This window comes from Mytilus edulis, chromosome 10 (genome assembly GCF_963676685.1).
Source record: "Mytilus edulis chromosome 10, xbMytEdul2.2, whole genome shotgun sequence".
Lineage (NCBI taxonomy): Eukaryota > Metazoa > Mollusca > Bivalvia > Mytilida > Mytilidae > Mytilus > Mytilus edulis.
The window spans coordinates 38,374,840-38,391,785 of record NC_092353.1 but is presented as its reverse complement, the minus strand read 5'-3'; the positions used below and the strand labels follow the sequence as shown (position 1 = coordinate 38,391,785).

Sequence of the window (16,946 nt, the reverse complement as noted above, 5' to 3'; positions counted from 1 at the left end):
GTACCAAGTCAGGAATATTGCAATTGTTGTCCATTCGTTTGATGTGTTTGAGCTTTTGATTTTGAAAAGTATCTTTGAATTAATAATTTTGAAAACGCGTGAAACTGTTATTATAGTTGACTTCTGAATATTAAGTTGAATGCAGGTTTGAAGCAATTAATTAGTTTGATGACTGGAAGGTAATAAAAGGAAAAAAATATTCAAATAAAAATTCTAAATTTGAGAGCTTCATACATAATTTTAACGCCAAAAGCTACGAGTGATGTCAATATTTTGTCATTCCTTATGAATTCTTAATTTGAAACTGTCATTTAAGTGAGAAGTTCAGGTAGCTATAAAATAAGTTTTAATCCACCATTTCCCACATAAGAAAATGCATGAACCAAGTCAGGAATATGGCAATTGTTGTCCATTCGTTTGATGTGTTTGAACTTTCGATTTTGCTATTTGATAAGGGACTTTACGTTTTGAATTTTCCTTAGAGTTCAGTATTTTTGTGATTATACTTTTTAGTAACAAATAAGATTTTGTAATTCTCAGGACCAAGGGGTTTTGAAACTGTCATAACTTTAAAAATGAAAACCGTACCCTGAACAAGTCATTGCACAACTAATCAGAATTCAGGCCAGCTTAATATTAAAAAGTAAAATCACAAAAATACTGAACTCCGAGGAAAATTCAAGAAGGAAAGTCCCTAATCAAATATCCCTGACTCTGTACAGGCATTTTCTTATGTAGAAAATTGTGAATTAAACATGGTTATATAGTTAGTTAAACTTCTCACTTGTATGACAGTCGCATCAAATTCCATTATATTGACAACGATCTGTGAACAAAACAAACAGATATAATACTAGCAGTAGGTCAAAATGACAAAATGTACAAAAAAAAAAGTGTCAAATGCAAAACTGACATTATTCTTTACATATCTAATACAATCATTGCGAAATGCCTAACAAATAATGTTAATTTACTATATTTTTGGAAATTTAATTGTATTTTGATGAAAGTGGACATATGAGTGTTACAATGTTTAAGTCTATAACATCTGCTGTTGTAAGTTAGCATCACTTCAATTTTCAGTTGAGACTCCTCTATCCAAGATAAGCTGAAATAAAAACAGAAAAGTTTTAGAAATGTGCAAATTGATTAAAGACATGGGTTATACGCCAATAAAGCAAAATATATCTAGGGTTCGGCAACAGTTGACGATATAATTGCCTAATTAGAATCACAAAGAGCAAGGATAATAATAAAAAAATATCCAACAATGTGTCTAATGGGCTAACTATGAATCTAATCGTTCAATTTCTGTTACATGTATGTCATTCATATATTCCTTGTGATTGCTGATATTTAAACTACCAAAGGAAGAGACCAATTTCATTTTAACAGCCGCATATCCTCTGAAACAATTCAAAGTCGACAGTATTTGTGATTTGACGTACATAAAATTATCATACTCTCATTTGTGTGTTTATAGGTTGAAGATTAGTTTGACTTATCTCTGTAGTGTGTTTATTGTCATCTTTTAGCCTTTGGTGAATAGATGCCTCATTGGCAACCAAACCATGTAAATGTAATGTAAATAAATATGACCAAATTACAAAATTATGAGAGATTTTGACAAAACCTGCAATTTTTATATCATCCAAAACACAAATAAGAAGAAACTAAGATTGTACTGGAAACGACTATAATTGATTTGTCTTTTAAAGTCAAATTGATAGATTTTGGCTTATGATATTCTGTTATATTGTACTAAATAGTGTAAAAACTCATTAAAGAAACTAGACTTATATAGATATAATCGTCATAAACTTTTTTTCTGTTTCATCGAAAAATAAGACAAAGATGCAATACACAAAACTTTGTTAAATATGCCATAAAAGTAGTGCCATGAACTTTCAATAAAACAATTTCCAGTTTGTTTCACTAGAAGACAAATCAAGTTCTAAGTCTGAGAGTATAAATCACTAAAAGTTCCGAAGCGATAGATCTTGTGCAAAATCAATCAAGACCTAGAGAAGGAATAGCCTTTGAATATTTCAACATTTAATATACAGTATATTTGTTTGGCTTGTTATACACTCATATACGAAACGTCTACCTGCAGTGGCATCAAACCCGTGTAATGCTTGCAATATTGTCCTCAATAGCACTAAATAAGATTTTGACTTTATGGACGTATTTAAAGTATATCATATTGACTCATCAACATTGTTATTCTGGTAGATTTAAGTAACTTTTTGATTTTGCTCGTATAAGTAAAAAAAAAAAAAAACACAAGTGGAAATTGTTTTATTGAAAGTTCATGGCACTACCTTTATGGCATATCTAACAAAGTTTTGTGTATTGCATCTTTGTCTTATTTTTCGATGAAACAGAAAAAAGTTTATGACAATGTTTTTATTTTCTTTCTTCTAATGAAAACATTGATTGATAGTTAAAGGATCAATTGAATGATAATATTGATAAATAGAAGAGAACATGTGTTATTTGTGTGTTATTTGTGTGTTATTTGTGTGTTATTTGTGTGTTATTTGTGTGTTATTTGTGTGTTATTTGCATGCAGCATGTAGATACTTAAAATAATATAATGCACTTACCCTCTTTACAGAAATCTAGATTTTCATCGGATTTATCACTACATGTATCTACACCGTCACAAAGACTAAACCATGAGACACACTGCATTTGGTTCCTGCATTTTATTCTCAACTTGGGACATTCATAATCTGATAAAATAGATAAAATCAAGTATTTCACAAGGATGCAAAAGTAAAATCACAAAAAATTAAAAATCGAGAAAAAAATCGGAAAGTTCCTAATCAAATGACAAAATGAAAAGCTTAAACACATGAAACGAATGGATGGATTACAAATGTCATATGTCTGACCTAATACAACTCAGGGAACCCGAAGTCTATCTACCCTTATCATTTCTGATGGAAACTATTATATAAACAAAACCGGTTTACAATCTAGTTAAACTGCTCGCGCTTGTTTAAAGTTATCCTATGGCTTTCACGATTTGATTCCTGTTCAAGTCAAGATTACCCATAAAGAGGATTATACCCAAATGAGTGATTCTGTTAGATGCTGGATTGCATTGATTCTTTTACTTCCATAGAATGTTTTTTTTTCAAAGATATTGTAATTTACCATGTATTCAGGTGAAAGATAATACGTGCTTTGCAATTTGATTGTCTGTTGCACTAAAAATTCATTAAGCATTTCTAATTATCAGATGTTTGTGGGAAAAATTATTCTCTTTCTACAAAAGAGGCAAAAGATTACAAAGGGAGAATAAAACATGTCAATCGAAGATAAACCAACAAATTCATGTTGATAAAACCCCCAAAACCCAGACGAAAAGACTTTACAGACACTCCATAAGTTTCAACATAAAGAAAGACTAAGCAACAAGAACTGCATAAAAACTGAGATGATCTACAATACTACGTACTCTGGACATTCATTGACTGAATATCAAAACCATCACACAAATACTTTTCAAACGAAGACATGTCTGCATAAAGATTAATCATACATTATTTTTACCAATATTTTTGTGACCAGACGTAATTTGTTTTTTAAGAGGGGCGAAAGATACCGGTGCATATATATATGCACAATTGTATTATTAGCTAAAGTGCATTCAAAGGACGAACATATATAAACACAGAATCCTTAAATAAATCAACTAAAAATATACCAGACTGAACGTCATTTCTTTTCGTACTGAATAGATACCAATTATTTTTAAAAGCATACAACAAATGAAGCAAAAAATATATATCCTGTTCCTACCCCACTATAGTATATGCTATACTGTAAGCATCTTATATGGACATCCATTCCAACAGCAGGTCCGAGACTACAATTATTTCGTAGTGCATTTCCTTATGAACATAAATGAAAATAAAAAAAAACTCCCACCTGCGCTTTCTCAAAGAATCTTTTACAGTGTGTTGAACTACTTTTGGGACAAATTATATAAAAATTATAGAAAACTTCATCGGCTCTAACTCAAAATATGGACAATTTTATGTTTAGGGCGTCTTGAAATCTTTTGACAGCTTCATAAGTGCTAATTTTAAACCTTTTTTAGCTGGACCAAATCACTACTTTCCTTGTAAATTCTGGACGCAAATTTTTCTACAGTGTAATTTCACCCCCTACTTGCAATTTGAGGCATTAAACAAGGAGAAATAAATTTGGAAGTGGTATAACATTTTATGGCTAGTAACCCACTGTCAACGCTAGGGTCTATAGCTATATTTGTGAACAACGAAAATCAAGGGACGACAATTGTGGTATGGACCAGCAGGTTTACACATGAGTTGCAAAGTTCTAAGATACCTTGCATTAATCGTAGGGGTTTTGCTTATCCAGACGTATAGCGTATAGCTTTTCAATATCTAACTATTCATCAGATTATATCCTAATAACATGAACATAAGTTCTTTGGTTACTATGATACAACCATTGCATGCTCATTCGAAATTAAGCATTTTGTTTCGAACTACGTATAAAATTCGAATAAATATGATATATTATTTTTCTTTTATTTTATGACATATGTGTTTAAAGCTTTGGTATGACTTCTTGTTTTTCTTCCCCGATACCCCAATGTTTGACTTAAAGCTGAAATGATTTAGCTTCCAATGTTCTTTAGAAAAGAATAAGCAATGTTTCGATATGAAAGAAAAAACTAAGTTAATCATTGATGAATTTCCTTGACTAGATACTGCCGCAAAATAAAGCTTTTTAATCTCGTTTAGAGATATGTTACACTACATATCGTAAGAAATTCTGTATTTTGGTATGACAACATACCTTTACAGAAAGCAGGTTCTTCATCTGACTTATCATTACATCGTGTCCAGCCATCGCAAATGTTTTGTTCTGGTATACATTGAATCCCATCCTGACATTTCACTTTGTTTTCGCCACAGGATCGCTCTGAAAAAAATTTGGTAAACATCCACGAAAAATTGAAAAAAACAACAACCATTTTGAATATAAATTAGGGAAGGGAATGTACTGTACAGGACATATAATAATAAATATATTAACCAGTATCACACACATACATATCATGTATATAATTCAAATTTTAGGAATTGCTTTTTCTTCTTAAATCTCTTCACGCTCGGTTAAAGTTTTTTGGATTGAAATCACCACTATTTTTCTTATAATATGAAAAAATAATGTAAGCAAGTGGTGTTTCGAGGAATTATCTTTATCATTGCAGTTTTGATGCCAGGTAAACATATCATATACACATCATATACACATATTGGTTATTCGTACAATACTAACATTTTTCTTTAAATGTTTTCTTAAAATATTATGCATCTCTTACTGGAAACTGGTTATTTACATTGTTTCATAATTACTTCGTTATGTATTATTAAAAAGCACTGATAATGCACTACTGACAATGGAGATGAATCTTGCTTATTCAGTTTTCAATAAGATTGCTTTGCAGTATTTACAAATAAACTCATCATAGATACCAGGACTAAAATTTGTATATACCCCAGACGCGCGTTTCGTCTACAAAAGACTCACCAGTGACGCTCGAATCCAAAAAAGTTTGAAAGGCCAAATAAAGTACGAAGTTGAAGAGCATTGAGGACCAAAATTCCTAAAAGTTTGGCCAAATACAGCTAAGGTAATATATTCCTGAGTTAAAAAATGCCTTTGTATTTCAAAAAATTCTAAATTTTGTAAACAGTTAATTTATAAATATAACCATATCAATGATAATTCATTTCAGCACAAAAAGTGCTGACTACTGGACTTGTGATTCCCTCGGGGAAATAAATCTCCACCAGCAGTAGCATCGACCCAGTGGTTGTAAATAAACTCATCATAGATACCAGGACTACAATTTGTATATACGCCAGAAGCGCGTTTCGTCTACAAAAGACTCATCAGTGACGCTCATTGTGAGTAACTTTTTTCAGTTATTAATTTGAACTCAGTTCAGGTATATACATATATATTTCTAATCAATTATTTTCTTTGTTCTTTCTTGTTTTTATGGATATGTACATATAACTTTCAAACCTTTACAGGTTTGAAGACTTTCGTCAGATCCATCAGCACAGTCTACATAACCGTTACATTGAGCTTTTTCTTCAATACACTGCAAACCATTTCGGCATTTTACTTCAGATTGTTTACATGGAACAGCTGAAATGTCAACACTATACAATTATGTTATTGCATTGTTTCTCAAAACCTGGGTAGTCAATTTCGTAAAAAACCTTTTAGTAGTTGTAAAAGACACATTAAGTAGTTTGACATTCATTGCCGTCGCGACTAAAAATGTCCTCAATGTAAAAAACATTTGACCGAGAACTATTTGCTGTCGATTCGTGTTGCTCTGTCTTTAGTTTTTTAATGTTTATGTTTTTGTTTTGTGTACTTATTTGTATGTTTGTCTTTTTCTTTTTAGCCATGGTGTTGTCAATTTCTTTTTGAATTATGGGCTTGAATGTTCCTTTGGTATCTTTCGCCTCTCTTTTAGTTAGAATATTTCTAAAGTATGATTGAAATCAGTTTTATAAAGTTTAGAAGACGTAAAAAATGAAAAACGAAAGTAGAATAAACTGACAAATAGTCACTACTGTAGTTAGCTTATCCATTTTGGGAGTAATACTCCCGTTGTTTTCCCCTGGTTTCATATCAAGAAATACTAAGCATGTTTTATTCTGTCCAGTACTACAGTGAAATTTTCACATATAATTCATTGCATCTAATAATAATAACCATGAACGTACAGTTGACTATGTATAGACATCAACATTTTACCCATTTTTTCCTATTTACGAGCCGTAACCGTATCTTATTTCAAAAAATATTTTATGGATTGTTTAAATTAAATTAAAATGGTGCTTTGAAATAACCAAGATAAACATGTGTGTTTGTGACTCAGACCTTTTTTCTACGATGAAATGCAGGGTAAATTTCCTGTCAAATTAAAGGGCATATTTTTCCGACCCTTTTTTTATGGAACTGGATTTAATAGTGACGTACACTGATTTGGTAGTAAAACACCAAGAGCTATGTTTAATAAAGAGACACGATATCAATGAATGCAAAATTAAGGATTTTTTTACCTTTACAAATGCTTTCAATTTCGTCTTCTTCATTTTTACAATCACCATAACCATCACAAAACATCCACGGAGAGATGCAGTTAGAATCATCGCTACACATCAAACAGTCATCATTACTATCTATAATATATCACATAAACGATATCAGAAGTTGAAACAATAATAAAGCTGTTGAACACAAAATGTCAATATTAAAGGAAATAATCTTTCTTCAAGAAAGAAAATATCTGTACCAAGTCAGGAATATGAAAGTTGTTATTCATTCGTTTGATTTTTCCATTTAATTAGGGTCTTTCCGTTTTGAGTTTTCCTCGGAGGTCAGTATTTTTGTGATTTTACTTTTCATTAATTTCTGATACATAACAATTTATGAATGACAAAAAAACAGAACTTTTGTAGAAATCAAAAATCACAGATACAATAATGTAGTTCTTGGAACGAAAGTATATGGTACATTAATTCATGAAACAAAATCTTTACATGCAAAAGACATAACAAAAACCTAAAGGAAACCCACTTTTATTCCGCTCTGCATTACCAAATATACAATTAGCCATTCAAAATATATCAAACACCAATATTATCTGCTAGATCAAGGCGGTCCATATTTAAAACGATAACATAATCCTGTAAGCCATTCTTCAGATGTCAGACCACCTATTCAAAATCTCTATCTTTTTATCCAAATATTTTTCCTTAATCTTAATTTCATATAAACCATATACATCTTGAATTGTACATGTATCACTTTTCTACATGACACTTTTTCAACAACTTGTAATCTTGAAATCTCAAATCAGTATACTATGGAACGCATTTATCGACAACAAAATTTTGGCTCTGAATGATCATCATTTACATATTTCGATATTAACATATCATTCGAGAAATTGAGTATGGAAATCTAGAAAATCTGTCATAAATTGACAGAGGGTCTCACTGCAATGAAACGTTGCACAAAGAACTATATATTCGCTATACACTATAAAATTATATGAGCCTACACCCAAGCCTATGCTTCGTACAGATGATTTCGTGATTCATATTCACCAGATTCCTAATTTAATATAAACAAATAATGACATCTAGTTATTAATTTCGTGCGTACGAAGCGCTTTTCTTGATTTTTGTTTATTAGGAACTCTTAAAGCCGAATATTTGAACACCAATGATGTAGAGCCGAAATAGTTGAAGAGCTAAATAACCAAAAAGTACCAAATACAGTTGTAAAATTTATCAATGGCAAACTGTGGTTATGGCTATGATACTTTTATTTTCGTATGATACTTTGATGTTTTCTTTTATAATTTTCTGTATTCTAAAATGTACATGTTCATAGCCTTGGTAGATCAACGAAAACTAAAAATAAATTCGTCATAGATACCTGGATTGAAAATTAGCAAAAAATATTATTCTTGAAAACAAATATTTTGAAAGTCATGATTGAGGGTAATATAAACGGACGCCTTTTCAAAATAAACGAAATTGTGTAAGTGAACTTTGTCTTAATAGTAGCCATCAATACTTTTATTTTTTAAATCACACCATTTTATGAACACATTTTTTTCATCAAAATATATCGTTTTAATCATTTTCATACTTAAGCTCATAGTTTCTATAACTATACAATCATGTCGTTATTCTACATCGGCCAGAGGTATAGGATAGGGGGAAATCTCACAGAACATGTCTAAACCCGCCGCATTGTTACACCTGTCAGGAGCCTCTGGCCTTTGTTTGTATTGTACATTTTTTTATTCTAGTTCATTTATATGTTTTGGAGTCTAGTGTGACGTCCGTTTTTACTGAACAAGTTCACATTTTTTTTAAAGGCCAGCCAAGGACCACCTCCGGATGCAGGATTTTCCCGCTCCGTTGAAGACACATTGGTGGCCTGCGGCTGTTGTCTACTCTTTAGTCGGGTTGTTGTCTCTTTGTCATATTCCCAATTTCCAATTTTATAACATGATTGTTGTTTAACAAATGTCAATAAACCATCTACATTGCTAAAAGTCACCACTTTAAACACTTGACAATCACCTTCAAATTTTACATTTGATTAAATACACTATTTTATCATTATCTACGACTGCTGTTAAGGTCAAAATAAAGTATTAAATGCTCAGATTAAATGATTGTTTTGAAACTGCTAAGATTTTGATGAATAAAAAAGTATTATTTTTTTATATTGCATATTTCACACCAAATGAATAATGGAAACCATATATAGCTTTATGTGTAATAAACAAGCTACTGTAATATGTGAAATAATGTCATTTAATTTCACACAACGTACGCAAAGTGCAATAATCATTTTCAACTTTATAATATGTATTTATTGTATTTGTACAAAGCAGCTGCTAATATGAACATTTTAATTTATTTTTAAATGTTACAATACCTTCTCTCTTGTCTAGTATTGAAACTGCTGATATCAAACTTATAGTTCCTAGAAATACTATGATGATCTTCATCCTTTCTGGAATGAAATGCAACTGGTGGGTACAGATAATAAAACCCAATTAAATACAATGATTTTTTAAAATTATTTTGATACATTCAAATATATGTGCATTTAAGAATCCTTGGCTTTAATTAGTTACCAGTAATCAACTACCGTATCAAAAGTACCAGGATTATAATTTTGTACGTCAGACGCGCGTTTCGTCTACATAAGACTCATCAGTGACGCTCTTATCAAAATAGTTATAAAGCCAAACAATATAAAAGTTAAAGAGCATAGAGGATCCAAAATTCCAAAAAGTTGTGCCAAATACGACTAAGGTAATCTATTCCTGGGACAAAAAAATCCTTAGTTTTTCGAAAAATTCAAAGTTTTGTATCAGGAAATTTATAAAAATTATCACATTTTTGGTTTGACGAAGGTAAATCAGAAAAGCCGTTTTACTGCCCCAAATCAAATCAAAAGTGTCGAATTGTATTCCCACATGATTAAATCAAGAATTTTTCTAAAAAAACTGCCATACTAACAGAAACTTTCACTAGGTCTTCCTTTTGAAAATAACATGATTATGGTTTAATTCAAATTGACCTTTAGCAATTCAACAAAACTGTGCCGCAACGTGCAAGATGCAAATCAGAATTATGCCGCTATATGTAGAAATGGCCTTAAGAAAATCATTTCTTGTTTATATTTGTTGTATGAAGAAGTTATTTAGAGCGATGCTCTGCAGCTAGTGATATCCATATCATATATATACCATCTCGTGAAAAAAATTAAACGAGGTAACCTATCTTTTTGAAATCACTGTGCACTTTTCAAAGATTTTTGTTTTTCATTTCCAAGAATAAACTGTTTGTTTCATAATAAGAATGAAACCATCATCTGTTGTCTAAATGTGAGATTTATGTATACGTTTTATTTGCTTTTTCCACCTTATTATTGTTAATTTGGTCTGTTTTGAAAGACAACATTTTTAAATTCTAGGCCTTATAAAATGTAGCTTTCGAAAGATCGGACTATTTCATTCAAATATTATAATGATTATCACATTTAGGAAAATGATAAGTTTGTTCACATGCTACTTTTAAAGGAATTTTGACCCCAAAAAATACGATCCCTGAAATTACAAGGAATGCTACGGGGTCATTAAGTTTGGAAACCATAAAATGTGTTTTGTTATATCAAGTAAGGTTTGTCATGAAATTGATAATTGTTATTAAAAAAGCATGTAAAATTATCACCTATGGAGCAAATTATATTGTTTTTTCCCCATTTTAGAGAGTGTAATGTGGTCTTATACATATTATATATGATGTTTTCAATTTTCTACACTTGTTGGAATACTATTGACAAATGTATTTTGATTAAAAAGCTATTTTGAAGACTATGCATTTTTAAATATCATTTAAATTAAGTTAAAATAAGAATAACTCTACCATTTGTTTGAAAAGATGCTAATTTTTATAATTAATATCTCTTCACTAATGTTCGTTGCCGTAATATTTTAGAGTAAAGAAAACAACAAATGCTGAAAAACTGAAGAAAAAAAAAGAAAACTAAAAGGTAAACCAAACCCGGACATTAAACTTATGCATGAGGGAGATACAACCTCATATTAAAATTATTTTAAATTCTTATAAAGCAAATTTATATGAAACAAAACCCGATGAACTAGCTAACCTCATTGACTAACATTCAATCAGCAAAAGTATCAAACAGATGGTCATATTTTGAAAAAGTACAAATGAAAAAAATGTCCACTCGAAACATCCTCTGTTTAAAATTTCAAAGAATACTTACAGTCGAAGTAACATCTAGTGCAGTATGTCAGTTTGTGATTTCTGAAAATTGCTAACAGTGTAACGAATATAGATGAAATTTTAGGATAAGGATAATTTACTTCAATAATTGCAAGTATTAACATTTAATGCTGGTCCATAAAGAGGTCATATTCTGTTTAGTATGTATACACTTTTTAAAAGTAAATTTTCTATGGGCTATGTGTAACTAGGGTTAAGTTGTTGTCAAAACGAAGAAAAACCCATTTGCAAATAAATGATGACTTTGCGTCAAGGCCATGTGTTTGGTATAGAGGCAGGACTTGAATAACACATTGAATCAATAGACAACAGGGGTAACGTCTCTGAACGTAGCAGAATTACTACTGTGATTTTGTAAATCATTCTCAGACTGAAAGTCCTTGAATATAATGGTATGATCTTCAAAAACGCTTTAACTGTCATATGCAAATATTTGCAAAGCTTTCATGCAATGACATACGATACACTTCTAGGGTTTCGAATGCGTCATTCTTTCTTGTATTGTTCTTCTTTAACTCTTGCATTATGAATATAAAGGAAAAGATGGAGACAGAGAACATTAACCAAAAAAGAAACTGTGAGACAAAACCATCAATACCGTAGAACACAAAATCAACTCGAAATCTCTCTTAGAGAACTTAAACGGCTGCATAATTGTTGGATTTCTCAATTTTGCCAAAGAACAAAGGACCCTTTAAAACAAATGCACGCATTAATTTGTGGATTTACAGTATTTTATAGAGATTAGCTACAGAAATAAATGCCTCCCCTTCAACCACTGCATAATCAGATAACCTCATCATAGATATCAGATCGAATTTTTGTATTTCGTCAGAAAAGCGTTTCGTCTAAAAAAGAGTCATCTGTGACGCTCGAATCCCAAAAAGATAAAATGCCCAAATAAAGTACGAAGATGAAGAGCATTAAGGACCAAAAATCCTAAACGTTTTGTTAAATACAGCAAGGGTGATCTATTCCTGAGATAGAAAAGCCTTAGTATTTTAAAGATTAAAATTTTTGTAAACAGTTAATTTATAATAGTGACCATATCATTGATAATTCATGTCAACACAGAAGTGCAGACTAATGGGCTAGTGATTCTATTTTTACAAAAAATATAACCACACCTTCAGATGTTATTATTGCTTCAAATCGTTTGTTTGTGTTGATAGAATAAAACTTGGTTTAACGTGGTTAGTTAATCATTAAACAGATGCATCTGAATTAACTTTGGGATTTAGGAATCCTACACTTTACAGCATTTCCATCTACTATCCATTTTTATTGTTTATTTCATTTTTTTATTTTCCACTTTACTTGAATTTCATATTCATTTTACGTGCATTTTTTCCTGGGTATGAAAATAAAATAATTCGCAACTGAAAAGACAGTAAAGGTTACCAATTTTCGTGGATTTAGGAAAACATGCACTTCCATGAATATTCAATTTCGTGGTTTTGGAAAGTCTGCATATACAACTTTAGAAAATTTGTAGTTCGTTGAAAATTTAAATTCGTGGTTCCCCTGTTCCCACAAATCCACGAAAATTGGTATCCAACGAATATTAATGAATCCACTGTGACTTCTTTCAATTCAAGTATTATACGTATTATGGAAATGTTCAATCGGCAACACCCACATTCCTCATATCCCATAATTGTGATTGTTATTACAGTAATTTACATTCTTATTCGGTTATTTAATTCAAAAATTAAACGTTATTCACGAAAATGTAAATATGCTACTGATGACACAAACCTTTAAATTGGCATTAGCTGTCAAATTCATGTTCACAGATTTAATTGTATTTCATTCATACTGAAACTTTTGTCCAAATAACAAAAAAGAGAAAAAGAAATACAAACCAATGCATGGACTCGTTGTAATGTATCAGCAATTCGTGCGTATTTCAGACTTAATGCAAACTATATACCAACAGAGATGACTTCTGGATACTACCGGACTAGTCTACTGTAATAACTAACGAATCTTAAGTTTGATACCATACATTTATTTTTGTTGACTTATGGATATATCAAAAATATGTCCATCCACACAGGAGGATTATTTTTGGCATGGTCAATGAGATAATAACCAAATACCAAAAATACTATTATTGACAATTAACAAAATGCATGTTCTTGTTCATTTTGGAGGGTTTCATTTAATTTTTATCATTCATACTTTATAACGGTTATGTGTTTTAACGTTCTATATGAGGTATATTTTTTTAAACTAAAGTGCCTAGATGAAAAATATTAAAATTGTTCAATTAGGAGTGAGTTTGAACAGATTTATTCTATTGCTTCAAAATACCTAATAAATGTACTTTATTCTCAAGCACAAATCTTTAAAACAAAAGTAACGAGAGAACATTGACAAGCTTTATTACCCCTACCCATTATTTCAGTTGTAGTAATTTTTGTTAGTCTATAGCAAATAAAAAAGAGGAAAATCTTGGTTTTTTTTTACCTTGACGTACAATTGTTCTTTCATTTAAAAAAGATTCATATGCAAGCTTTAAGCTGTTACCTTATAAAATCAAATATTGTACTTATACATCAGTTAAATTATAATTTTGATATTGCCAAAACATTTGGCACTATAAGATATGGGAAGTAAAATTTATTCTCAAAATCTGTAATAAACTTTGCAAATTTTCTGGGTTGTTATTCTATCAAAAAAGAAAAAAACATCATTTTTCACAAAACATATCGGTGCCAATTATAAGCAGGATGACTTCAAAATATAAACGATAGAAGTTGGTGGCACATTGAATCCGAAAGCTGTTACTCAGATTACAAATTTGACTCCTTTACCATATTTAAAATTTTAAAAATGTCCAAAATGTAATTAACAAATTAAGTCCAGTCAAACTAAGGTTTAACCTCAAATTAATTGCAGCAGAAAATGCTTTTCTAATTTAAAGCATTAAGTCCCAAATATACACAGAAAAATGACCCATAAAATCAAACTCGAAGAAGACTCAGAATCAGCAGTTTTAATGTGGAAATTAACATTGGAAAGCGAAGATAACTCCGCAAAAATGAGGGGTTTTTTGTCAGTTTTTGATTGATTTTCTTAAAATTCATATAATGCATGATACTTTGGTCGGGTTTTTTGTAGTTGACTATAATATATCATCTACTGCTCATGAAATATACAAAACCGAAGTGTTATGGGTATTCTTTTTTTTTTTTGCACATTTTTTCATTAAAGAAATTGCAAATGTGTGGCTTTGTGACCATTTTGAAAAACATAATATGAAAATTTGATATTGTTTATATCTGTAAATTATATTCGTTCAGCATCTACCTTGTTTAAAGATACTTTAAACCACAAAAACAAAAATATATGCCTAATTATTTTTATTAAATTTTAGATTCTTTACCTTCATATGTTGAAAAATTTAATAAATGATCATCTTATGAATTACGAAATCTAGGATGTAGCTTGATAAAAGATATGAAAGACCTTTAGAGTTGTTTGTTATGCTCTAAAGACGGCTAGACTATCAAGAATGAATGCATTCTGCTGAATAGAAGTGGTAAACTTTTAATTTTGTATCAATTTTTATTGATATTTCCGCCTTTTTTGCAGAGTTATCTCCCATTTCAATGCAAATCTTCATCGGAATTTCATAATCGTTATTTTCAGTCTTCCACAAGTTAAATTTTGTTAGATATTTTTCTGTGCATATTTGGAATATAATGCTAAAGATTAAAACTAAAAAATCTTCTGCAACAATTACTTTAAGGTTAGGGAAAATTAATGCTAAATTGACGGGACAAAATGTCGAACAACGAGGAAAACGCCAAACAGAAAATCTCTAACCAAATGGCAATATCAAAAGCTCATACACATCAAACGACCGGATAATAACTGTAATGTTCCTGACTTAATACAGGCATTTTCTTATGTAGGAAATACGGGATTAAACCTGGTTTTATAGCTAACTAAACCTATCACTTATATACTTTATAATCATATTTGTCTTCAATCTGAATAAGTTTCAATTCATCAAGGGAATTACAAGTTACCACCCGAAAATCTTTTCACCAAAATATAGAACAAACTCATCATAGCGTGAACTTTGATCTGTTGAACCCAAAATCAATAAACTCCTTTTTCCTTCCTGGTATCTTTTATCTATATAAGTTTCATTTTCATGATAATTTCATTCCAATCAAGTAAGGAAATTTTCATGAACTAATTTATTTAGGAAACACAGACTAACAGACACATGAAATGCTATATAATCATAACAAGATATTAGTGTCTCCTTAAATGTATAATATTTCAGACTTTTAATTTTTGGACGCTGTTTGTAAAATGGGAATCTTGTCCAATTCTATTAGTGGTACAAATGTTATTGTATTCTTTTAACATGTTTAAGATTCTACTTTCACTACTATGACGAATTAGGAGACTACTATGAAGATTCAGGAGAGAAGAAAACAAACACCTTTTTACTCTTTAAGAGCAATCAATTAATTGAAAGCAAGCAATAAATATATTGAAAACATTATGCTGAAATGAATCGAAATAATTCCCCCACGTGGAGTCTAAACTATTTATTACTGAATAAAATTTACGAAATAAGTAATATCTAACTTCGTATATCAGTTACATTAGTGATTACTAAAATTGCAATTTAGGTTAGTTCAGATGATGGAGATAAATTACTCTACAATAGCTTTAAATGTCACATTTAAATGATATTCATTTTCGCCGAAGTATACCTAAAGGTTATTTGAAAGGATGGACATTGTCCATCAAACGCAGGAAAAATAGAACAAACCATGTACAAAGTTTCTAACTAAATTGTGCCATCCAACAATATGTTTGCCGAAGAGAAATTCACCATATTTCGACTTAGAATTGAATTAAAAGCACCGTTAGGCACGTTTCCTACCATATATATCTTTATGATTTTGTAAAAAGGCCTTATATCTTTCTTTTTTATGACTTTCACATTCTCCTAAATATTCTGATAAGATGTCTTCAATGTTTTATTTTCTGTAATAAAAGTGGATTGTTGAAATACACAAATGGAATTTGATTGGGTGGTGGTGGAGGCGGGAGGGAAGAGGGTGTGTGTGTGTGTGTGCGGGGGGGGGGGGGGGGGGGGGGGGTGTCCCTGAGATGAAACAAAATTGGCAGAATTAGTAAAGAAATATAGAGAATAATCGACAATCAATTTATATACCCCTCCACACTCTTATAAAACAATAAATTCAATGTAATAATTATTATATTGCGAAAGATGATACTGTTTTTAAAACAGCATGTTTCGGAGATTTTTAACAAGCTTATATTTTCTCTCAGCTTTCTTTTCAGACTGTATTAATAACTTACTGAGCACTGTAATATGAAGTCTTTTTAGATCGGTAATTCCGTTTTGAATTTTTCTCGGAGTTCAGGATGTTACGCGTCCAGCGTAAATCCAAATTTCAATCCTGGTATCTATGATGAGTTTATTTACAACCACTGGATCGATGCCACTGCTGGTGGAGTTTTTATTCC

General features: G+C 30.6%; 1 protein-coding gene across 1 annotated transcript; it reads right to left on the bottom strand.

The window, feature by feature from the left end:
* Positions 1 to 901: 901 nt before the first annotated feature.
* Positions 902 to 11,502, bottom strand: LOC139492419 (very low-density lipoprotein receptor-like). The gene is made up of 7 exons (XM_071280619.1): positions 11,401 to 11,502; positions 9,538 to 9,615; positions 7,137 to 7,256; positions 6,082 to 6,207; positions 4,843 to 4,968; positions 2,610 to 2,738; positions 902 to 1,108 (listed from the first exon to the last, which is right to left on the bottom strand). Exons 2-7 carry the CDS (start codon positions 9,608 to 9,610, stop codon positions 1,095 to 1,097), a joined length of 588 nt encoding a protein of 195 aa, XP_071136720.1. The 5' UTR covers positions 9,611 to 9,615; positions 11,401 to 11,502; the 3' UTR covers positions 902 to 1,094.
* Positions 11,503 to 16,946: the final 5,444 nt, after the last annotated feature.